General features: G+C 41.6%; 2 protein-coding genes across 2 annotated transcripts; one reads left to right on the plus strand and one right to left on the minus strand.

Annotated features, from left to right (window-relative positions):
* Positions 1 to 574: 574 nt before the first annotated feature.
* slc26a5 (solute carrier family 26 member 5) lies at positions 575 to 17,924 on the plus strand. The gene is made up of 18 exons (XM_038738530.1): positions 575 to 730; positions 2,396 to 2,701; positions 4,389 to 4,528; positions 5,008 to 5,118; positions 10,269 to 10,450; positions 10,709 to 10,873; positions 10,997 to 11,232; positions 11,465 to 11,612; positions 12,403 to 12,516; positions 12,636 to 12,713; positions 13,166 to 13,261; positions 14,195 to 14,301; positions 14,504 to 14,573; positions 14,685 to 14,777; positions 15,644 to 15,748; positions 15,967 to 16,167; positions 16,297 to 16,351; positions 16,945 to 17,924. The coding sequence occupies exons 2-18, from the start codon at positions 2,544 to 2,546 to the stop codon at positions 17,067 to 17,069; spliced, it is 2,184 nt and encodes a 727-aa protein (XP_038594458.1). The 5' UTR covers positions 575 to 730; positions 2,396 to 2,543; the 3' UTR covers positions 17,070 to 17,924.
* Positions 17,894 to 25,098, minus strand: psmc2 (proteasome 26S subunit, ATPase 2). Its single transcript, XM_038738533.1, has 12 exons — positions 24,929 to 25,098; positions 24,585 to 24,622; positions 24,371 to 24,452; positions 24,168 to 24,267; positions 21,650 to 21,781; positions 21,478 to 21,550; positions 21,278 to 21,373; positions 20,945 to 21,109; positions 20,769 to 20,856; positions 20,408 to 20,610; positions 18,895 to 18,991; positions 17,894 to 18,169 (listed from the first exon to the last, which is right to left on the minus strand). Exons 1-12 carry the CDS (start codon positions 24,996 to 24,998, stop codon positions 18,012 to 18,014), a joined length of 1,302 nt encoding a protein of 433 aa, XP_038594461.1. The 5' UTR covers positions 24,999 to 25,098; the 3' UTR covers positions 17,894 to 18,011.
* Between the last annotated feature and the right edge of the window lie 201 nt (positions 25,099 to 25,299).

The following is a 25,299-nucleotide window of genomic DNA, read 5'->3' on the forward strand; positions in this document are numbered from 1 at the left end:
GACTTATGACCTTGGTATTTATAAAAAGACCATGCCTCTAGTGTTTTGTATGTCTTATGTGTTGAGAGTCACTTTGGACAAGATACAGACACCATCTCTCTCTCTTCATCGTATGCAATGAACAAAATCATTTAGATGCAGTTTTCAAACAACAGAAACACTTTTATATTCATGGTTAACCCAAACAATGTCAGAACGTAAAAAAAACCCTGAGAGTGATCCAACGAAGGTTAAAATGAAGGGCAACTGGACTTGGTTGAAGAGTGATGAGAGTGATGATCATGAATGAGGTTTCCGTCTGTGTGTCTCATAGCTGTTTGTGATTGTAATTCTCCAGTGGTTATTCAGCAAATTCATTCTTAAATAATAATATAGAAAGAAATATATAAAACTGAAACTAATGTGGAGAAAAAAACATTGGAAACCCGGCAAGGAAAACGATGGTTCAAATCCTCGTTTAGGACTACAAACTGGTCTGGTGCAAGAGGAGAGCGCATGCGTGGAGATCAACACCCTTCATTGCAAACCGGAAGGTGAAACGGAATTTCACCATGGAGTAATACATCCTTTCGACATTTACTATCTCTGGTGAGTCATAAGAGGTTGCTGCTGTCTGTGTCCTCGAAGGACGTTACCCTTGTTAAACTTCAACTAATAAAGAGGCCAGTTGATACATTGATCCTGTCCTTTTATCCGGCAGCATCCCCACAGGAGCTGGAGGAGCACGGAGGTAAGAGCCTGCTCTTTACTAGCATCTTTATGTTAGCTTAAACGCTGAACTGTGGAGAGGCACAAAAACCCCTCTCCTGTCACAGCGAGGATAGTAACGTACAGCTGGGCACCGGTTATTAACGCGAACATTACTGTTAATTAATTTTGTTCTCACATTAAAAATGTTTTAGGTCGCTGTTCGACCTCTATCAATATCGTGTTAGCTAGCTAACGTGTCGTAAAGGGGATGAAACGGAAAAGGAGCTCAACGCTCTCAACTGTTTGTGCGTCAGAGTTGATTTAACAGGGAAAAGTGATAAGTCGGGTCTACATTACCAATACACATTATGTTACCAAGTGACAGTATGGACCGTCGTATATAAAGCATTTTATAAGCATGAATGACAACAAAAAATAGCACAATATGCTTTGTGATGTGCGCCTGGGGCAGATTGTGTATAACGTTATTGTAACAGGCAACACTTAACAAATGTCTGCGTTTATTATCATTCAATAAAATTCCAGGTCAGTTATTTTATTGGACATTACAAAGAGACTGCTTTAAACATGAAAATTAACACAATTACATATCACACAACAAACAGGATTACATCAGATCTTACCTAAAAAGCAAAGCATTGCCTTTTGAGAGTTGTTAGCGTCACACATTTATCTTGCACATATTACAAATGGATCCAGAAATGCGTATTCTAAACTTTCATATTGAGCAACAGCTTTTCTTTTCCATTCAACTTATATATCACCTCCTTCGTTGGCATGCTGGTTGTCTGACTTTGGAGACTGCATCATGCGCTAGACACTGACGCTGTACTCTTTTACATACAGAAAACAAATAAGACAGGTTGATGTGTCTTTAGGTTATCTTCATAATTAAATATCGCACAAAACGCATAGGATTACATCAAATCTTACCTAAAAAGCTAAACATTGCCTTTTAAATGTTGTTAGCGTCACACGTATATCTTGTAAATTTAAATGGCTTTTCTTAATCACAAGATATAAGGGTACTATACATTCTCTACAAAGTCATACATAGACACTTTATACTTTATAGCATCACAGTGACTATCATCATTATAATGATTTTTTTCCCCATTCAACTTATAGGCCTACAGTATATCACCTCCTTCATTGACATCATGCAGTAGGCAAACTTGACAAACTGTACTCTTTTACAAACAGAATACGGTACAAAACAAATAGGACATGTCGATATTTCTTTAGGCTACCCTCATAAAAATGTTCTTGGCTCCAGTGATGTTGAAATGAAATGAAAATATGTGGTTGCAAGGACTTTTGAGAGAAATGTTGTCCACCAACAAAGGCCAGTGTTCTCCGCTATGAAGCCCGGCATGTTAACCTTTTACACCATAGGAATTTGTACAGCAAGCTTTGTCCCAACAATAGATCACAATTAATACAACCCATGTACATGCATAAAATGGCCAAATATTTGCCAAAACTCTGTTAAAACATTTACTCAAATATGTGGCAGCCGTGCAAATCCAACTGCAGTCTCTTATCACCACAAAAATGCACAAACACAAAGGCCTGGTTGGATATAATCGTTCCCACTCCTGTTATCATTTAAGTTGGGAACCAAAAGGCAAACCGGTAGTTTTGGAATAATATTATCTGGTCTTCTTTGCCTCTTGAACGGAAGGAGGACGTGCAGACAGACAAGTTGAAGCTTTTAAAGGAATGAAGAAATACTGGCCAGAACAGTGATGGAGAAGAAAGGGAGGGCGATATAAACTGCGCTGGAGAGATATTCACTGTGACTCAACGCGATCAGACCTCCTGCCTCTGTCATGGAGCAAGAAGAAGCTGTAGCTCGGGAGGATGTGGACTCACAGCTGATGTACAGGATCGAACGTCCGGTCTATGATGAAGCTTTCATCCGGTCGCAGCTTCTCAACCGCAAAGAAAACACCACCACCCTCCGACAGAGGCTGGCACACCAGTTCCGGTAAGTTTACACTGAGGAATTTACCTCTGGATTTGTGCAAATAATTGTATCGATACACGGAGGCCAAGTATCGAATCTTTTATTATATAAATTGTACACAAGAATTTTACTTTATGGTACTATAATAATAAAATCAGTTGCTTTGGGGACATAATTTGAAGTTGGAAAAAAAGGTAATAAATTGCAATATATCGCAATATTATTAAAATTGCAATAATATCGTATCGTGGGGCCTCTTGTGATTCCCACCCCTAGTGAGTGTAGGTATATCAAACATGTCAAAAAGGAAATATTCCTTCATTCCTTATTCCTAATTAAGTACACCTTTCATTATGTAAAACGTGCATTTGTTAGTTGATCAACAAACATGCACCAACAATTCTGATAATGGATTCATAATTTAAGTCTGTGAAGCAAAAATGTCAAAGATTATTTTTTTCTTAGCTTAATTTCACCGAAAATCGAATATCTTTGAACTGTTGGTCAGACAAATCGAGCTATTTGAAGAGACACTTGACGAATTAATTGATAATAAAAATATGCAGCCGTACAGCGTGCAAAGTATGGTGCAACAGCTGAATCTACAACTTTTGAACAATAGGCTATTGTAATATAATCCAAGTGTCAGGTATCCACTTGATTCATTTTGTTCGTTCATTTTCAGCTGACTTGATAAACTGATTTATTTAAGTGATCATTTCCGCACCATCAAAGAAATTCACCACTATCACGGGCTAATCTGACACTATACGATTAACAAAATTAATGAGCATCAAGAGTGTGTGCCTCTGGTCTTTTATGCATATTTGAACAGTGAAACACTGACTCAGTGTCTGACTCAGTGTTTGGATGTGAAATGACACAATGCCTGACAAGGTTAAAGAGCAGATTTTGTGGTTTTATTCTAGGGTGTGTCGTGTAATCTTGATGGGAGTAGAAGAAGAGTATCAGGACTTTTTGATAGAATAAATTTTCCCTCGCAGTGTACAAAAACACAAAAGAGGTAGATAATATCGGTGGCAGACAACCTCCGCACTGGTTGTGACTTTTCCCTTAACAACATGAGCTGTCTACCAGGTTTTACAATTTTTGCAGTTAGCACTAAAGATGTGGCTGTGTTAACCCAAGAATTAGACTATAGAAAAATCTATATCTTTAAATATATGCAGTCTTTAGCATTTATCTGACACAATCTGTCAATGAGTGACTAACAATTCAAGAGCAGTATATTACTAGTTTAAACCTCTCTTTACGATCATTAAATCAGTAAACGGCAGTAAAAACAACACGAATATTGTCCTGTGCTGACATCATTGGTCCATTTTATAGTTCTCTTTCTGACATTTAGTTCCTTGTTAAGCGTAATCCTCCCATCACGCTCAGGGTGATTGTCTTGTAAGTGTTCACCCAATAAGATGTGCTAACTTTGTGGGTATACAGGTCATCAGGAGTCAGGTGAGTGAAGCAAGATTATTTTCCGTTAGTAAGGAAGAGGATTATGTTGTGTCACATTTTAGCTGACCAAAAATGCCCTTTGATAAGGAACTATCGCTGATGAAACATGGATTCCAGGAAAAGCTTTTCAGTAGTTAAAAAGATGCATTTTCTGTGATGGTGCATGAAAAGTCAATTTTTTTATTTAATTTAGTACAAACTGAGAAGTTAATCTACTTGTTTTCTTTCATAGGTGTTCATCAAAGAGGGCCAAGGCGGCAGTTTTTAGCTTCCTGCCAATTCTAACATGGCTGCCATCCTATCCAGTCAAGCAGTACCTGTTTTCAGACGTGATCTCAGGTCTCAGCACAGGAGTTGTGCAGCTACCTCAAGGTCAGTGCCCTGCAGCCCCAGTGGCACCACAGTCTACAGTCCCTTTCAGACATTTCAGACATTTATTTTTGGAAGAATAGTGTTCATCTCTGCATTGGAGTGCTACAGAGTGCTCTATGACAGGGAGGAGTAAATCTATTTTAGAGGATTGTGATGAAAAAAAACTTCTTACAGAGACACTTTATTTGTCACCCATCTGTATGTTTGCAACCTTAAAAACACTACCGTTTATAGATTGATGAAGCCAGCAGCAGTGGGATGTATTCCAAGGTTTTGTAGTAGCCTCAAGTTAAAATTGAGGGTTAGTCATCTGTAGAGCTACAATAGTGTAAAGGGCCAGCTGCCAACTCCTGAGGGGCTGCTTTCAGCTTCACGCTGTCTTTGTTTTGCTATCTCTGTAGCTCAGAGGTTGTGTTTCAATCCCCTGGCTTCTGGGACTGTTGGGTTTATTTACATTCTCCCTCTGCTCTGCTCCACAGGTCTAGCCTATGCTATGCTGGCTGCTGTGCCTCCAGTTTATGGTCTGTACTCCTCGTTCTACCCTGTCCTGCTGTACACCTTCTTTGGCACATCCAGACACATATCCGTAGGTGAGAAATTGATTAAAACGTTTCTGGCCATAAATCTCCTCCTACAAGCCAGATCTGGTGCCAGCTTATCTCCCTGTGTGTATTGTTCTGTAAGATAACATGCCAAATGTATGTCAAATATGACAAAAGGTTTCGTTAATGCGTTTTGCATTTAACCTTTCCCAAAGGCCTGCTCTCTTAGTTACTGTTGCTACGCCTGTCAAGCTCTCTGTTCCTGCACGGCACATATGCAGTTTACAATGATAATGGTAGCAGATTTAGTACGTGGAATTCTTAGTAATCCTCCTTAAGGAAAATGTGTGTTGTGTAGAAACAATGGGTCCTTGTTTTTAGACTGACGTAGACAAAAGCAGCTTCTCATTTCTCATTTCTTGTGGCTGAAATGACAACTCTCGCTGGCAGATTTCATCAGTTGCTTGTCAGCTTATGTTAGCTTCATGAGTTGGTTGAAAACGCTCTCTCCGGCTGAGATTTTAAAATTCAGAACTCTGGACCTCCATACCCAGAGAGGCAACACTCAGCTGACACATGTTGATTGGCTGAGTGTCAGGGGGTGTGAGGGGTGTGGAACAGCTAGCAGTTAGTGAATAGTACATAAAAGCACTAGATAATATTATGGATCATTATGGGTTATGCTTAGTGTCATTGTACCTCTGCATAGTTAAAAAAAAAGGTTGCATCCTTAATCAATCACTGGTTTATTGCAACAGTACGCACAGGTGCACACTGGGTCTGGCTGTGCTAAAATGCTCGTAAATCCTCCACCGGTGACCTTTGCATTCACTTAGGATTTTTACCTTCAGTGAGGTGTGTGAGGCTGAGGGGACTGGTTATATTATGCTAACGCAGACTGTGGAGGACTTTCAGACAGTGCGTACAAGAACAAAATCACTTATTGTTGTAACTCACTTTCCAGATGAGAGCGTCAGCAGCCACTGCATTGCGTAGCATTGTGTGTTTATGTGTGTGTGCCAGAGATGCTCACAAGTCTTTGAGCTGGAGTTCAAGTCAAGACTCAAGTCACTATAATGAATTTTGTATCACCTGCTGCGTTCAATCCAGCTGCTTATAAAACCGCATGGCTATAAGGAATTCTGTAACTGTAACCTGTTTTGTACTTACAGAGCACAACCATGTAATGTACAATGCAATTAATGACAGCTTATTACTACTGTAAGTCAAAACACCCCCCGACTTTTATTAATTTAAAGTTCAGAGCTGTGACAGGTTAATTTTAGTAAGGCTGTACAGAGGAGAATTTATAATCAGTTGTATGCACCGGCTGAAAAATGCCTCAGTGGAATTGGAACTGATTTATTGCTGCAGGCTCATGTTACTGATGTTGTTCCACTAGTAAAGCTTCAGTGCATAGTTGGTTCCTAAGATATGATTGGACTATCGCTGCTTGGCGGTGGGGTTTAGCGAAAATTCCACAAATTAAATATTGGGATGACCCAAGCTTTGGCACCTGGCCAACCTTAGGCTCAATATTTCCAGGAAAGGAAAGTTCCTGTCATTGTCTTAACCCCTGTTTTCGTCCTGTTTTAACAGTAAATGTGCCATCAATCTAGAAAATGATAAAGATTAACAGACCTTTGTGGCATAATATTTCTAGGAAAATGATTCTGTGTTTGCTGGAATTTATCATGTTCTAAATCAGTGGTCGATATAAGGTTAAGCGGTAGTCAGTCAGTGACCTTTTCACGCAGCCAGATTGCTCTCCGCAGTCAGCGCCAAGAACAGTATGATCAGCTAAATCTGCCTCCGTCCCAGACACACAGGGCCACTGCTCTGAACTATCTGAAGATTAACAAGTTACAGGCTGATCCATAGGATGAGGTGAAATATTAGTTGTCTTTGAGATGTCATGTGGAGGAAATGTTTTCACTCAGATGTGATAATACGAGTGAAAACATCTCATCTATCCGGCTATTTTCTTTCCTAAGATAAGAGTCCATCTGACAAATGGGCACAAAAGACTCTGAAGCTGCTAGACCTTTTAGAACACATGAGCTGATCTAACATCAACAACAGGAAGCTGTTGACTTCGCTGTAAAATAGCCTCTGCCAAAAATCTCGCCTGATAGCAAGTTGATCCCTTTACTTCTGGCAGAGAGCGAGGGGGAATAACTGGCCTGATGTTCAGGCGCTGGGCAAGATGGCATTTTCACTCGGAGGAATACACACACACTTAGTGTATGATACTTGATACTGTACAGCACTAAGTCTGGACTTAAGTGGGGCTAAGGTGAAATCCGTCCATGTTTCAGACATGATGATGTTTGACAGAGGACTGTTGTGTTTGGTTTGGCGTTGCTCTGCTGCGTTTTCCTGCAGTGAAGGCCAACACTGATAAGAAAAGAGACTGTGTGTCTGGGCAACTGATTAAGATTAGACATTTGTCATTGATGTTCCAGTGGAAACCCTAGCTTGACCTACGTTTGTGTACCTTATTGGCATGAAACCCCAAAATCTAGCTGTACTTTTGTTATAAGGTCAAAGCTTGGGAAAGAATATTGGCGGCACCAGGCCTCTTTACACATATTATATAGTAGGGCTGAACGATTTAGGAAAATAATCTAATTGCAATTTTTTTTAACCAATATTGCGATTTAATATGCAATTAATTGCACTAATTTAAGCTATTTACCTTCTGTATTATTCAAAAGGGACAAGCAGTAAATCAGTGTATAGTATGACCTACACAATATTCGATAGATTAAACATACACTGTTCTTTCTTGTGGGCCAGGCCTGTGTTATGATGAAATTAGGTGATGCTTTAATTATTATTATGAGCAATGGTGGAGAAGAAATATCAAATTATAATAAAATGAGAAAGATAATTTGAGTCAAGTCGTGGCATTAAATAATGATATAATATCAGGTCGGCCTACAGACCACAAGAAGTTCACCGCAGTGTGTTATACAGTAAGCGCTCAATACATCACTAAAGTTTCTGTAGTGTCAGCTTCTGTCAAGCTTAAGGCCGTTGTACAACAAGAAATCAAGGTACAGCGTAACGTGTGAAGTTGATGCTTCCTCTGCAGACTGCTTTCCTCTTGGGTGTGATGTGACCAGTGAGTGTAATCGCAGCCTTTGCGATTAGAAAATCTCATTGTATCATATCGCAATAAGATCGCAAATGCAATTAATCGTTCAGCCCTATAATACATCAGTCACAGTTTGAAGGTAAATCTGTTACTGAAACACAGAGTTTGACTGTGCTGCAATTTCTTTTAATATGGATGTTTCATTGAAATGCCTTGTGTTAGTACTGTGCTTTCATTTTTGCTCCCTTCTGCTGCTTGTTGTCTCCCGTGGCTGTGTGTTGTATGTTTAGCACTGATGGTGGGAAAAAGACTGTTGCCAATGTCAGTATGGCATCTTGTAGTACCGTCAACCTTTGGCTTTGGCACAGTATGTTGAGGAAATTTATTTCATGTGGTGTTCTAATCCCACCCCATGTTGTTAAATGTGTTAATGTTTATCCTGGTCTTAATGAACGGTGGTCTTTAGTGGCCTTTTCAGACAGCTAGATCTCTTTCCACAGTTTGTGCCAACAACAGTATGATGAGCTCAAACTGTCGTTTCTGTCCCAGGGGGTCTGCTCAATTAACTATATCTAAAGATTCACAAGTTACAACAGCAAGAAAATTGTGTGACACCCCCCTTCTCACCCATCTGACTACTTGATTTCCAAGAAAGGGCTCCAAGTAATCTCAAATGTCAGCTGTAACATTTTAAGTCCACCTGACAAATGGATTTGATAAACCAAACCTACTCAACCCTTTTAAGATCTGGGCCCTGTTTCAGAAAGCGGCTTTAGTAAAAAAAAAAACTCAGTCTAGATTAGTTTGTTAACCCTGAAGTGAGGGGAAACTCTTATTCCTCATTAGAAAGTATGTCAGAATCTAAATCCCAGTTGGATATAAGTTTGTTACTCAGGACTATCTAAAGTTAACGCTTTTATGTGCTGTCAGTTATTTCTTTGAGCAGCGTTTTTTCACTTCACGTTCAAATATTACACGGCATCAAGTCACAATAAAACCTCTGCATGTTCTTTTTTTAATTACAGTGACTCTATGCACACGAGATACCTGTACGTTTGTTAGAGCAGTTCCACTCAGATGTTTAGTGCACATAATGTGTAATCTCAGTTTGTAAAAAGCTGTATAAACTTAAGGCACGGAGGATCAATGAATAATTATCTCTATCACTCATGATGTGATTGGTTGCACTGTTGAAATGCAACTATTTCTGAGGGAGCAGGATCATGGTGCAGCCGTAGAATGTAGTTAGAAAGTGAGCTTTTTAAACAGGCTGTGTATGGTCAGAACGTAAACAGCACTTCACTGACATTGATTAAATTTACCACATTTGCTGATGTAGCTGAAATAAACCACCAAATGCTGTTGAGCCAAGACCCAAAAGTTCAAAATATAAAATCTTCTGTATTATAACCTCAACACCCTTTTCAAGTGAGCTTACAATCATTTCTCTGTGTCTTTTGAGGTATAGGTATTTTTCATCTTCAGTTGATATATTATCAGTATTTTGTCCCCGTCAGATTAAAGCTGAACAAATATATTTAAAATATAATGTAGGCTACAGCCTGATACAGAGCCAGATTCCACCACTTTATCATCTCATCAAGGAAATGTAAGTCTGGTAAGTGGTGAAACTGACAGCTAGCTAGAAAACTTAACGTTGCCTTTTTTAAATTCTTATTCTTCTTTGGTGTTTTATAGCATTACCGTCACCTTCTGGATTAAACAGTGCAAAATATTAACAGTGTCCACCCAAAGTCATTCCATTCATGACTATAGTCATACGTCCACTGGACTTAGCTGTTGCTATGGTGAATCGTAGTGTCTGGTTTTTTTCATTCACCGCTTACTCTCAGAGTGCACTGAACTGAAATGAACAACAGGAAGCAGCTGGCTTCACTGTAAAAGGTAGGGTGTATTCACAGACCCACAGACACAGTTTAAGGTGCATGTTTTCACATCGATTCTTCAACTATTCGTTGTCAACGCTAGTGGACATCATAGTCCTGTGCAAAACCAACCTGGAAAGTACTTCCATGATTCAGCCATTATATAATCCAGCCGTCTGACCAGCTGTTCTGTTTGTGTGTGTGATCTGCAGGCACCTTTGCGGTGATAAGTCTGATGATCGGGGGTGTTGCAGTGAGGGAGGCCCCCGACAACATGTTTTACTTCCCTCCTGCCAACGGAACCAACGGTTCTGACGTCCTGAACGTGGAGGCTCGTGATGCCAAGAGAGTGCAGGTGGCCGTTGTGCTCACGACCCTGGTGGGAATCATCCAGGTCAGCCACTGAAAGCTGCTGTTGCTTTAGTCTATCTGCCTTCAGCCTCCTCCAGTGTCAAAACATCACAGTAAAGTGATGCCGCTCGCTCAAATCTTCTCACGCTCAAAAATCACTGTTTACCCAAAGCAGCAGGCTCTCTGAATCCCTGTTGATGTATCCACCTCTTTAGTTTTTATTCAAACAAAACTGTGTAGCGTGTTCTTATCCCCTTACCTCTTTTATTGCTTTCTTAATATCTTTTTTCCTTTCTTACAGATTGTCCTTGGTCTTCTCAGGTTTGGCTTTGTGGCGATCTACCTCACAGAGCCCCTGGTGCGAGGCTTCACTACAGCAGCATCAGTGCACGTCGTCGTCTCTCAGCTAAAGTACCTGCTGGGTGTGAAAACACAGCGCTTCAGCGGGCCCCTCTCTGCTATTCGTGTGAGCTTTAATAGCTTCTGGAGGGTTTTTGGTGGGAAAGAGTTAAAGAGGAGCCTATGAAGTCTGGTTTTGTTGTATGTTTGGTAAATGTAAAACATCAATTTCTTATTGCTCTTGCCCCAGAGCGTCATTGCGGTACTCTGTGACATCAAAAGCACCAATGTCACCACACTCATCATGGGACTTGTGTGCCTCGTCTTCCTGTACGTGATCAAAGACCTCAACGAGCGCTTTAAGAAGAAACTGCCCATTCCCATTCCTGGAGAGATTATCGTGGTCATCGTGTCAACCAGCCTCTCGTATGGCCTGGCCTTATCAGAGGACTATAAGGTGGACATAGTCGGGACAATACCAACAGGGTAGGTTATTGGATCGTCATTTTGTCTGGTGGATTTTCTGACGCAGGATTGAGAGAGGTGTATTTCAGTCATGGGATTTTACAATGGAGTTCTGTGTTGTGTTTCATATCTGAATTGTATTCATTTCTTCTTCGCCACATCAGGCCGTGAAGGAACCATCATAACATTACAGCAGAAAAATATTTACACAGCGGCGTGGCCGTACTAAAAGTGTTTTCTTTTGTGTTCTCAGGCTTCTCCCTCCTGTCGTTCCGGAGTTCTCTCTGTTACCCAGTTTGATCACAGACTCCATCGCTATAGCAATTGTAGGGTTCTCAATTGGCATCTCGCTTGCCAAGACCTTTGCCCTGAAGCACGGCTACAGCGTGGACGGCAACCAGGTGAGCGTGACTCTGAGGAGCTGCAAACCTGACAATCAGTGCGTTTACATGCATTTAAGTAACTAGGTTGCAATGCACCTCCTCTAATAAGCAGATTTCTTAAATGTCATGTAAAAGAGAAACTGGGTTCTTTTCTGTAATTGAGGTAGGGGATTAGAGAACCTGTTTTCCCCAGCTTTGTCCTGGGGAAAGCTGATTTTTCCATGTATTATGGGTAACCAGGTTTCTAATCGGCTTTTTATATGTGATCGTGCGCAGGACAAAGACGTCATATCAGTATACGGAGTGATACATTCTTTGTATTTAAAATAATTTTAACCAAAATCTGACTTAAATGCATTTGTGCTATGTGAAAAAGTCTGTGCTCTGCCTGTCCCTCACAGTGATGCCAGTCAACACACACACACACACACACACACACACACCAGAAACTACTCACTAATAAAGTAATAACAAGAAACGCCTCTAAAATGAGGTTGAACGTAGATGAGAAATCTGATCACAGACCAGAGTGCACGTAAACGTACCGAGTTGTTTGGTCTGAGCCACAGTGGAAACAAAGGGCCGTGTTGTTTTTTTGTATTTGGTTTGTTTTGGTTCACGCTGCCCAGTGATAAGAATACTGGAGCATGCAAACACAGTCACATGGATCCATAAGTAGGGCTTGGTGTGAAACAGTAAATATTGTAATTTCAGTCACTATGCTGTACGTTATAATATCTGGTATAGTATGGAAAATGCTGTGTGTGAGAAGTCACTGTAACTCCAGCCTGTGCTGTTGTGCTTTCAGGAGCTGATTGCCCTGGGTCTGTGTAACTTCATAAGCTCTTTCTTCCAAACCTTCACCATCACTTGCTCCATGTCGAGGAGCCTGGTGCAGGAGAGCACTGGTGGGAAAACGCAGGTAACGCACCAGCTCCACTACAGGAGCGATTGTACTATCTCGCTGGACTAAATTGGTGTTGTGAAACCATAAATGAAATGAGAGTTGATGTTGACACAGTCCTCGCTGTATGTGTTTAGATTGCAGGGCTGCTGGCGTCTCTCGTGGTGCTGCTGGTGGTGGTGGCCATTGGTTTCGTTTTCCAGACGCTCCCTCAGGTGGGTGAGGCTGTCGGAGCTGATGACGCAGAGCTACCAGCTTCCTGTCTGACAGCCCGGCGTCACACACCGAGCCGCAGACATTTTTATTTTCTCTTCAGTCTGTTGAACAAACAGCGGCTGACCGCTCCACTGATAAAGAATTCAAGTCTCAAAAACGAGTTAATGCTTCGCGTATAAGAACCACTCAAAGCGCTTTACACTGCATGTCCCCTTCACAAACACTCACACACTGATGGCGCAGCCTTCAGGAGCAATTTGGTGTTCAGTATCTTGCCCAAGAACACGTGCTGACTGGAAGAGCCGGGGAACGAACTGACCTTCTGATTAGTGTGCGACCCGCTCTATCTTTTGATCTCCTGATGAGATCAAAAGACTACCAGGAGCTTTGTGTAACGTGTCTCTGTATTGTTTTCTGCTCATGTGGCTCTATCTTCTGTTCTGTTTCCCAGACAGCGCTGGCTGCCATCATCATGGTGAACCTGTTGGGGATGTTCAAACAGTTCAGAGACATTCCTACTCTGTGGAGGACCAGCAAGCTCGAACTGGTCAGTCTGTCATATCAAACTCCGTCGTAGCGTCCCAGGGACAACCTGAAGACTAAACAATCGACCAGGGTCTTGTTCTGCATTTTTTATTCCCTTGCGGTTTCTGAATAGGCCTGATTTCAACTGGTAGGGAGCTCTTCTCTCAACACAGACTGACACCATGAGCAAGACACACTGTGTCTTTAGTCAGAACATGGGAACACAAGACATTACTGACTCCACTCTTAATAATGTTACACTGTGTAGAGTAGTTAAGGGGAATTTTGGTGAGTTAACCAGTCCCAGTAAATTTTACAAGGTGCTTATGTACACATTAATGTGCATTGCTGCCATAGCAATAAAAGGATACTGTTCCAGGAGAGAAATGTTGGTGCTAAATCAACTGAGCAGTTAAAGTTTTGAATGTATTAATTGAGAGCACATTTTCATTTTCGTTTAGGAGTCTGTCACTTTAAATCAGATTAACACAAATTGGAGGCAGATAAACAGTATTAGCTGATCCGGGCCTAATTTCCTTACTGTGTGTGTGGGCTGACGTCCATCTGTGTTTTTACGGGATTGGGAGAGGTAATTGTAGGGTGTAAGCAGTCAATGACTGTGACAGCGTATACTGCACAAACAGGATAAACTGCATTCTTTTTACATGTGACTCAACAATTTTTAGAAGGAACAACTGTACTTTTAAAAGTGCTAAGTGTGTGATTTAAAAAAAAAATAGATCATTGTCAGTTAAATGTGATTCATCTCTTCTATTACTGAAGTCAATGACTGAGAGATCACACGTCTGTGATATTGTGAATGTGTGACAAAATAACAAACACAACCAGTTTCTTCCCTCTCAGATGAGGAAAAGAGGATGTAGGTGCTTGTATTTACCATCTGCTGGAATACCTCATGTCAGTTTATTTCTGTTTCTTCCCTTTTCTCTCCCAGGCCATCTGGCTGGTAGCCTTTTTAGCGTCTGTGCTGTTGGGTCTGGATTACGGCCTCCTGGTGGCCGTCGCATTCGCCATACTAACAGTCATCTACAGAACACAGAGGTACTGATAAAGGGCTGCTGCTTGTCTTTGTTTTGTTAACTCCTCACCATTATTTACTGTAATCACTGAATAAAGACTATATATCATAGCATGTGAATACATTTGTGTGGGCAGGTTTTGCTGGCGCTCCAAGCGTGTGAACAGAATAATTGTGTAAAAGTTAAACGGTCGAGTGTTTCTGACCTGTCTCCTTGTCTTCCAGCCCTAAAAGTGCCGTCCTGGGCCACGTTCCAGGCACCGGGCTCTACTGTGATGTGGATGAGTATGAAGAGGTGAGTCTGTTAGAGGAGGAGGAAAACACAGAATTGAACCCAGGCGCAAAAATTCACACAGAGCCTGATGGCGTGAACTCTGAACGCCTGTGATTTGTGGTTTGTTCCCAGGTGGCTGAATATGAGGGGATTAAGATTTTCCACTCCAACTCTTCAATCTACTTTGCTAACAGTGATCTGTATGTGAACACCCTCAAGAAGAAGGTAATCCCAGCTACTATGTGTGTTTGTTTAGAAAGCACTGTGTAGAAACCTAATCTGTGGAGGAGAGAAATAGTAGAAACACTTTTATCCATGGAATTGATTTGGTTATAAACAGACTGTGAAAGGTTTAATGAAATCTAAAACTGACAAACATCGTTGGCTCTAATGTGGGTTTTCATCACTGTTAGCCAGAGACATGTAATTATATGAATGTGAAAACAATTTGGATGTAAGCTAACAGTTTTATTGTGACGGCAACAAAAGGAGTGGTGAAAAGAGGAAGACGACAACCTGTGGCTTCAGGGTGCCGATATCTTATTTAGTGATAATCATTAATAATAATCAGCATTCTTTTTGAAAATGAATGAATACTCAGGCCTTCCACTGCTGCCTGGGAGAATGAGAAAAAAGCTCCACCAAGTGACTGCGTTCACCCTCCTTCAACCAGGCTACAGTCGAAACTTTTCCTGTCTTGTCAACATTTAAAAGACAGAGTAATACCACGAGCTTTGTTGGCAATCACCCATTTAACAAAACAATTAGGATATTTAAAGATGCCACGCTGGTTTTAGGGACTGTGGTGGTGGATTTGGTAGCTTTGCTGCCGACTCCTCTGAGCTCTCCAGGAGTCAGTGAGATCCAACAGCTGTTGTCCTGGACAAACAGGAAAAACATTAGCAGCTGGTCATTGCCATGAAGGACATGCAGGAGTTAGAATAAAACATAACTGCTTTACTCCCTTGCTGTTCTCTATGTACAAGTTATCATTAGATTTACTTTGCAGCAATCAGTCAGAATTCTTTAACAAGACGCACCTTTCTGAAAGTGGTACCTCATGTTTGCTACCACTGATGATGTCTTCACAGACGGGAGTCAACCCTGAGCACTTACAAGCTGTCCGGAAAGCTAGAAAAAAACAGATGGCGAAAGCAAATGGCAACCACTACTTTCCACTGAAGGTTTATGCCAAGGTGAGTCCTCCTCTCCTTAGTTGCTTATTGTGCATTTATATGTCAGCTTTGTCGTAGTGATTGAATTTCGTAGATTCTGTACGGAGAAATCCTGTAAAGAGCCTGGCGGTAAAGTGCATTTATTTGATCTAGTCTATGAAAACCATAGTTCTTACAAATATAGGAAGAGCTTACACATACTTAAAAAATGACAACCTTGTTTCTTTGACTGGTTCCAGTATAAGGATGATGGAGTGACCCACGAGGTTTTGTCCGATAACCACGTGGCAGAGGAGCAGAAGAACAGCCAGGACAGACACAGCGAGTCGGACTTAGAGGAGCCCGTCTTCCTTGAACCTCTAAGCGCGGTTCACTCCATCATCCTGGACTGGACGCCTGCCAGCTTCATTGATTCTGTGGGAGCCAAAGCCATCAAACAGGTTCTTCCTTTTTTACAATATCAGGTTCACTGCAACGAAAAATTTCAATTCAGGAAAGTGCATGTTGCAGGAGGAACCCTGACGTTCAGGACTTTACCTCAGTGAGTAAGTCAGCGTCTGTCTCCGCAGGTTATTAAGGAGTATGCAGCAGTGGATGTTCAAGTGGTCATAGCCGGCTGCAGCAGTAAGTAATCATGCTGATTTTTCTCTGTTGTATAAAGCATTACTGCAGTCAACGGAAACACAGTAACCGGTACTGTAATTTATTGAATCTGAAGTCCCTGCAGTTGCCTTTTTAAGATACCGACTAGCCTGGATGATTATATCTTGACTTGCACACCATGTTTATAGTATAATGACATGAAGTAATGGTGATAGTTTTATATCAGTAGTATCAAGATTGTCTTGCAGACCGATTAAGAAAACTTGATCTCTAATATTGTCCAAATATACTAAATTCTCCAGTTTCTTACACGGGGCTAAAAAAAAGGATTTTTTAACCATCCTATTTATATGAATGAGTGTAAGCTGCAATTGATTGTGATTGCTTTACATTTTGATGTTATTTTGTCTGGTTTTATTCATTTGTAATGCATTGTATCAATCTATCCTTATTGTGCAATTAAATATAAATTCATGAATGTCTTTATACAAATTAGCTAGGATAGTCTTCTGGTGGGCTGTGATCAGGTTCCTAGCTTCACCATAATACTGTAGCATGAGAACAGCGCTGCCGTCTGCTCTGACTGATCTTGTATCTTTGTTCTGCTCTACAAGGAAGCCTGTTGTCCGAGCTGGACACTTTACAGTTTTTCACCGGGGTCATGACCCCGGAGATGGTGTTCCCGACCGTTCATGATGCTGTACTGCACTGCCAACACTCAAATTCCCAGCATCCATAAGCTGTTCAAACCAAATGAAAGGACCTGAGAACACAGAACGCCTGTAACCGAGGACAAATCACTGCAGCGGGGGGGTCCTGACTTGGACAGCCGGTATGGGAGCTCCCGCACCCAACTGTAGGAGCGATGCAAGGCTCCACCGACGTTCCAGCATCACACTACAGATGAACTATTGAATAGGAGAGTGCTTGTAGCCCAGGTGGATGTCTTTCCCTCATTAAGGACTCAAGAATCTGACAACCTTGTTCACTTTAAAGTGATCAGGGCAGCGAGACACAAGGCAGTCTAATGAGGCTTTTATCCAATCAGAAATTCAGAATTGAGTTTCCAGCTGATTTCCTACAGCCTTAATCCTCTGCATCCTCTCTGGAGAGCGGTTGTTTAGAGTTGCACTTTTAAAGTATTTTTGTAGTTCTGTTTTAGGTTCTTACTTCTCTGCTATGAGAAGTAAATTTTAAAGTATGCTGCTGCTTCTCTGGTCCAAGTGACCTCTGTAGAATGAGTCCAGTTTGTGGTGGAAACAGACAAGCTGCCTCTCATTATCATGCAGATATCAAATGTTTATGGTTACTGAGACTAAAGTTGTGTACTGATGGAATTTGATTACATTTCAGTTCTGTGTAATTGTGTATTTAAACCAGCTAAAGAACCATCATTGGTCAAATGGTAGTGTTATGTTTGTTACAGTACATTTGCACTGCTGTTAGTGTTTAGCGTAAGTGTATTCCTATTGAAAGAAAGATGTTGTGCCCTTATTTAATAACACAGGATGCCTTAAAGTTAATATGTGGTTATTTTGCAACTTTTAACAAAAGAGACTCAAATCTGGAATAAACTTTATTTTCAAGCAAACAAGACTGACAACAGAAAGGACAATATTTTTTGACTCTCGGCATCTTTTGACAGTAAAAAGCGAAAGTGGAAACTGACACACACACACACTCAGTTGTAGGTCATGTATCTGGGGGTGGCACTGAACTTGGCGTAGGACTTAATGACTTTGTTAACGGCCTCCAGGAAGTCTTTCTCGGTGGCGATCTTCCTGCGAGCTCTGATGGCGAACATGCCCGCCTCTGTGCACACACTGCGGATCTCAGCGCCTGGCAGGAAACGGACAACATTAAAATTCTGCTTACAGAACGAACAGGAAATACTGTGTAGAAGTCACTGATGTAGCAACAGCCTCTAGTTTCTGTGTCAGATTTCTAGGTTTTGGGCATGCTTCTATGGTGAGGACAGACTTCAGTACAACCAATTCAACTGCATTAGAACAGCTACTGTGCAGGGTTTCCTAGCCAATTATAGAGATGGTGTTGTCTTTATAAATAGCTGAGATGTAATCAGCTAGATGAGGTGAAACAACCCTAAGATTTCCCCTGAGTCATCATCATCTCTGTCCTGTGGAAAATAAAACAAAGCATCTCCCAGACATGAACTTTTCACGACCTAATGAAAGGTCTGTATTCAGCTCGGTGCCGACACACTGGGTTAAAAATGGTTTATTTAGCTTAAAAATAAGGAGAATTCTGTCAACCCATAAAAGAAAAGTTTTATCCTTTCCGTGACAAGGTGTTGTTACAGTGCACCATTGTGGTCACACATCAATACTACACTAGTGAACAAATTACTTGTAACTTATCTGGAATGACTAGCTGTCAATGTCCCACATAAGCAACACAAGAAGCATTGAGAATCATAAACTTCTCAAAAGCTTGATCAGTGTTAAGGTGAGCATGGAATTTCAGAACAGGAAATATGAAAGCTGTTTTTTCTTAAAAATGAATTAGCTAAGAGATTAAGGGGAAAGATGGGCTGAATGTCTTACCGGTGCTGTTGGGACAGAGGCGAGCCAGCAGCTCAAAGCGAATATCTCTCTCCACACTCATAGAACGAGCGTGGATCTTGAAGATGTGTGTGCGACCCTGAGAACACAAACATGAGTGAGGCTAGGGGTTCATTAAAGAAAAACAGTTGGAGACAAACACACACAGTATAACATTTTGACCAGAGTGTGTCACGATTTCAATTCAAAATCAATAATTGAAAGGAGCTTCTGACTCTGTGGTAAGTAGCGTTTCACACAACTCTGCAGTAAAGAATGCAGGAGGACGCCGTAGTAACGCTCTGTGACTGTGAACACAACATACGGCCTTTCAGTAACTAAAATACTCCTTAAAGCACGTTTCTGTGACTGCAGCAACAAGCTGGCCCCGGGAGAGATGCACTTTCCACAACAAACCCGCTACGGCACATATCAGGGTTCAGGTTACCCACAAGGCCTCATTCCTTAAAGGGGGGCTGGTGGCTTTTTGGAAAGTCAAGCTGTTGTAAAGTTCCCTTCTGCCATCTGGTGACTCTTCTTATTGTTTGGTTTGTGTTTGGTTTACAGTTTGTTACCACTTTACTGGTGAAATAAGTTTTTGTCATTACATTTGAAATAAATGATTTTAACATACGGCCATAATGTGGAACATTATACCCCAAAATATGGCAGTTATATCACACTTGATACCATGGAGACTATGTTTTTAAGGAAGAATTTGAAAATGTAAATGACAACTGTCAGGAAACAAAACCAATGATCTGTTTATCTTTACAAATCAAGATTAGTCTAACAATCCAGCAGCCTGGGAACCAGACAAATCTGCAAGCTCATGTTTTATTTGTTCTGGCAGACTTTTTTTTAAGGAGGATCTATTGATTGAAATGCAATATAATATACACAACCATGTTTTCAGTAGTGTATAAAGACCTCACATAATGAACCGCTAAGTTTTTGTTACATTAGAATGAGCCATTTCTAGCTACATAACGGCGGGTGTATGTAGATAGGACAATCGCCATGCTGCACCGCGATGCTTCTACAGTAGCCCAAAATGGAAGGGTGGCTCAGGAGGTAGAGCGGGTTGCCCATTAATCGGAAGGTTAGCGGTTCAATCCCAGGCTCCTCCAGGCTGCATGTCGAAGTGTCCTTTAATTCGCTAGTAAATCCTGTATAAATGTGTAACTAAAACACATTGTAGTGTAAAAGCGCTTTGAGTGGTCAAAAAAAGACTAGAAAGGCGCTACACAAGTACGAAGCTCCACAGCGCGCATTTGAATAAGTAGGAAGTAGTAGTAGTCATCTCGCTTATTTGAAGTGAGACGAGAAAGTTGAATAAATTCAACAAAAAGGCCGAGCTTGTCAGCCACCGTAGGGAGGGCTGAGCGGTGAGTGAGTTATTCACTACCCTCACCACTAGATGAACCTTTAAATCAAATGGTGACACCCGTACTAACCACATCGACAGTTTTAAGGTCAATTTATGTTAACACGTCAGCGCGAACATTTAACTCACCTCCAGGTCAGGCAGGCTGAACTCAATCTTCCTATCCAGACGTCCAGGTCTCATCAGGGCCGGGTCCAGGGTGTCCGGTCTGTTGGTGGCCATCAGCACTTTGATGTTGCCTCGAGGGTCGAAGCCGTCCAGCTGGTTGATGAGCTCCAGCATAGTCCTCTGGACCTCATTGTCTCCACCAGCACCGTCGTCAAAACGAGCACCTGGCAGGTTCAACAACAAAAGGTTATTGTGGAAGACTGCAGTCTGCATATACATTTTAAAGATATTCAGTTTACTTTCTTTACACTGCTTTCAAAAAGTAACAAGCAGAATTCCACGATAGGTAGAACACATGAAAGAAAGTGGGTGCAATTCTCACCTCCAATGGCGTCAATTTCATCAAAGAAGATCAGACAAGCCTTCTTAGTCCTGGCCATCTCAAACAGTTCACGCACCATCCTGGCTCCCTGCAAACAGAGATGGTCCAAAATGAGTGTTTAGTGGGATTCAGTTTCTACACCACTGCTATTCTTTGCCTTGTACGTTTGTACTCACCTCTCCCACATACTTCTGGACCAGCTCGGAGCCGATGACTCTGATGAAGCAGGCGTCGGTCCTGTTAGCCACGGCACGGGCGCACAGGGTCTTTCCTGTGCCGGGCGGCCCGAACAGCAGCACACCTTTTGGAGGCTCAATACCCAGATTGACAAACCTCTCAGGCTGGTGAGTTGGGCAAAAAGGAAAAACCGGATGATCAGTCAAGCCAGAGACATGTCTCTTTCACTGTTATATTACACTATAATAAAGTGGAAACTTAACTAAGGTAATGATTATTTACAGAACATGACTGGACAGTTCATTTCAATCTGTAAATGTTGTGACACTCACATGGAGGAGCGGGGTCTCGACCACTTCCCTCAGCTTCTCAATCTGCTCCTTACATCCACCAACATCACTGTAGGTCACGTCGGGCTTCTCCTCCACCTACAGCATGAGAACAAACAGTTGCAGCTTATTGTGGAACCCATCACAGCAGTTTGTGTTATATGTAATTTAGTAGTGTGTTCTCATAATTAGCGGATTCATACCTGCATCATGGTGACAGTTGGATCAATCTTAGGAGGCAGAGGAATATGGATCTGATACTTGTTTCTGTCCACACTGGAAGGACAGAAGTGACACTATATTTAGCAAATTGTTTCACTCGTCATGTGACTTTTACATCAAATTGGAGACATTTAAATAAAACTTCGGCCTCACCCGACTCTCATGCCCTCCTCGATGTCTGTTGGGGCCACCTGGTCGCTCAGGTCCACCACAAACTTGGCAAACTGTTTGACGTTGATAATGTATTTGGGGTCCTCAGAGTCTGCGTTGATGATCTTTGTGCATCTGTTTGATGAACACACAGAAACATTTGGGACTACCAAACGGATATACTGTACAAGGTCAAATATGAAAACAAAGATGTCTTCTGTATTGGAAGGGAACGTGGTTAAAAAACTGTTGATGAGCCATCAGAGCAGAATATTTAAGGTGGTTTGTGTGGCAGAATACATTTTATACTAGTATTCTGATGAGGATGATTAATACAGTCACAATGTTTTAAGATGAATGCAGTAGGAGAGATGATTAAGCACTTGCTAAAGCCAGGAGATACAGTGACTTTCTTCACAGAATAAAAAGCAAATACATGTCTAAAAGGGTACCCAGTTGTGGTCGACCGATATGGGTTTTCAATGGCCGCTGCAGATATTTAGAGAGCATGGTGGCCAATGGACGATGGAAAAGTCATGTAAAATTCCATTATTCCATGCAGAGTACAATCTAATACACATTTATCTTAGCCAGTAACGTGTTGTTTTAGATGGACAGGAGTTTTTAATCATTAATGAAATAGAAAAATAAACTGGATTATCCTGTAGATTTCAGAACGTGACTGGTGTTTAAGAGAGAGTGGGGTACACTTTGTCAAAAGTGATGTCATTCAACTGCATTATTCTCTACAGTGTAACAAAATATATTTGCACAGTTATGGTTTTATATTAGATCTGCTGCCATTTAGGATGATACAGTGAGGAAAATAAGTATTTGAACACCCTGCTATTTTGCAAGTTCTCCCACTTAGAAATCATGGAGGGGTCTGAAATTGTCATCGTAGGTGCATGTCCACTGTGAGAGACATAATCTAAAAACAAAAATCCAGAAATCACAATGTATGATTTTTTAACTTTATTTGTATGATACAGCTGCAAATAAGTATTTGAACACCTGTCTATCAGCTAGAATTCTGACTCTCAAAGACCTGTTAGTCTGCCTTCAAAATGTCCACCTCCACTCCATTTATTATCCTAAATTAGATGCACCTGTTTGAGGTCGTTAGCTGCATAAAGACACCTGTCCACCCCATACAATCAGTAAGAATCCAACTACTAACATGGCCAAGACCAAAGAGCTGTCCAAAGACACTAGAGACAAAATTGTACACCTCCACAAGGCTGGAAAGGGCTACGGGGAAATTGCCAAGCAGCTTGGTGAAAAAAGGTCCACTGTTGGAGCAATCATTAGAAAATGGAAGAAGCTAAACATGACTGTCAATCTCCCTCGGACTGGGGCTCCATGCAAGATCTCACCTCGTGGGGTCTCAATGATCCTAAGAAAGGTGAGAAATCAGCCCACAACTACACGGGAGGAGCTGGTCAATGACCTGAAAGAGCTGGGACCACCGTTTCCAAGGTTACTGTTGGTAATACACTAAGACGTCATGGTTTGAAATCACGCATGGCACGGAAGGTTCCCCTGCTTAAACCAGCACATGTCAAGGCCCGTCTTCAGTTTGCCAATGACCATTTGGATGATCCAGAGGAGTCATGGGAGAAAGTCATGTGGTCAGATGAGACCAAAATAGAACTTTTTGGTCATAATTCCACTAACCATGTTTGGAGGAAGAAGAATGATGAGCACCATCCCAAGAACATCATCCCTACTGTGAAGCATGGGGGTGGTAGCATCATGCTTTGGGGGTGTTTTTCTGCACATGGGACAGGGCGACTGCACTGTATTAAGGAGAGGATGACCGGGGCCATTTATTGCGAGATTTTGGGGAACAACCTCCTTCCCTCAGTTAGAGCATTGAAGATGGGTCGAGGCCGGGTCTTCCAACATGACAATGACCCGAAGCACACAGCCAGGATAACCAAGGAGTGGCTCTGTAAGAAGCATATCAAGGTTCTGGCGTGGCCTAGCCAGTCTCCAGACCTAAACCCAATAGAGAATCTTTTCAGGGAGCTCAAACTCTGTTTCTCAGCGACAGCCCAGAAACCTGACTGATCTAGAGAAGATCTGTGTGGAGGAGTGGGCCAAAATCCCTCCTGCAGTGTATGCAAACGTTTGACCTCTGTAATTGCAAACAAAGGCTACTGTACCAAATTAACATTGATTTTCACAGGTGTTCAAATACTTATTTGCAGCTGTATCATACAAATAAATAGTTATAAATCATACATTGTAATTTCTGGATTTTTTTTTTTAGATTATGTCTCTCACAGTGGACATGCACCTATGATGACAATTTCAGACCCCTCCATGATTTCTAAGTGGGAGAACTTGCAAAATAGCAGGGTGTTCAAATACTTATTTCCCTCACTGTATATCGGCCTCATAAATGCAGGTCTCTAATGCCGATTATCTCAAAAAGCCTTATTACTCGGCCCATCAATAAATACCACATCATCTTCGTTTTGGCCACAATATTAATATTGACTCCACTTTGCTTTACCTTGCTACCTGCAGCGGCTGTTCACTCTGCAGAGTCTGTTTGTCAGCAGCCAGATCCCACAGTGCTGGTGGAGCCAGGCCTGTGTCAGACTCCTTAATGCCTGTCAAAGCCAAAAACACACATACAGCCTCAAACACAACCCGCCTTATAACATTTTAATTTTCAAACACACGACCCTGCGTATTTATGGTTTCATCACCCACCTGTCAGCTCATTGATCTTTTTGAGCAGCTGCTGGATGTCATCTTCCACTTGTTTGATCTGTCTGGAGTAGGTGCTTTGACCCTGACGATAAGGAGCAAGCACCCACATTAGAACAACTTGAAATTATTATTAATAATAATGCAAACCATACCATTTTCAACGCTTTCCCAGTTAGGTCTCAACAGGTGCAAGCTTGGCTAAGGCCATACTTACATATGTTTTCAGCAGGGCGATGTCCCCTTCATCCAAAGCTGTGTGGATGAAAACATGAATGAATGCGCAGTCTCACAGTGTCAGCGGGCCGCTAGCATTGTTGTCAAACTGAGCGACGTTGTTTAACTCATCGTGGTTAACTCACACATTTCAAAGTTATTCCCTTCATTGCAAAGACCTAAAAAGCTGTATTTACCAACACATAACAGTTATCATAGCGAATGGTAAAGCGTAGCAGCTTGTTTAACGAGCAGAGCTAACGTTAGCTAGGAAGCTAATGTCGACGTTTCTTTTTCAGCCAGAACCATGACTGTCTTTTTTTAGAATTTCAGTTTTAGATATACCTCTGATCGGGGCGTCATCCTTTTCCTCTTCCTTAGTCTTCCTTTGGTCGTCTCCCAAATAGTCCGGCATATTTAATCAGGTAATAAACTGTTTCTCACAAGTACACTGAGCAGCTTCGGTAACTAAGCTGTACCATTACACAGCAGCTTTGCGTTTCCGCCGCTGTGAGCTAGTCACCGGAAATACAGGTCGGACGTTTATTGAGGATGTACCGCAAATGAAAAAAATAATTTTTGTCACATTAAATATAGGCTACTCTTAGAATGATAATTTTCCATCACAGATATTAGTTAAATGTTGCATGTGAAATTAATGCTAATATTATCAGCGAAAACGCAATGCTTAATAAAACGCTTCTTGCGGAACTGCG

The sequence above is a fragment of the Micropterus salmoides genome, unplaced genomic scaffold (genome assembly GCF_014851395.1).
Source record: "Micropterus salmoides isolate LMB-PRFRI ecotype aquatic unplaced genomic scaffold, ASM1485139v1 Ms_hic_scaffold_23, whole genome shotgun sequence".
NCBI classification, from domain to species: Eukaryota; Metazoa; Chordata; class Actinopteri; order Centrarchiformes; family Centrarchidae; genus Micropterus; species Micropterus salmoides.

Excerpts from the sequence above, each read along its gene's own strand:
- psmc2 (XM_038738533.1), bottom strand. The coding sequence starts at position 24,998 with ATGCCGGACTATTTGGGAGACGACCAAAGGAAGACTAAGGAAGAGGAA. Across the intron at positions 20,611-20,768 it reads TGAAATTGACGCCATTGGAG|GTGCTCGTTTTGACGACGGT; the intron begins GTGAGAATTGCA and ends TGAACCTGCCAG. Across the intron at positions 18,170-18,894 it reads CCTCTGTCCCAACAGCACCG|GCGCTGAGATCCGCAGTGTG; the intron begins GTAAGACATTCA and ends GTTTCCTGCCAG.
- slc26a5 (XM_038738530.1), top strand. The coding sequence starts at position 2,544 with ATGGAGCAAGAAGAAGCTGTAGCTCGGGAGGATGTGGACTCACAGCTG. Across the intron at positions 14,574-14,684 it reads ATGTGGATGAGTATGAAGAG|GTGGCTGAATATGAGGGGAT; the intron begins GTGAGTCTGTTA and ends GTTTGTTCCCAG. Across the intron at positions 14,778-15,643 it reads TGAACACCCTCAAGAAGAAG|ACGGGAGTCAACCCTGAGCA; the intron begins GTAATCCCAGCT and ends ATGTCTTCACAG.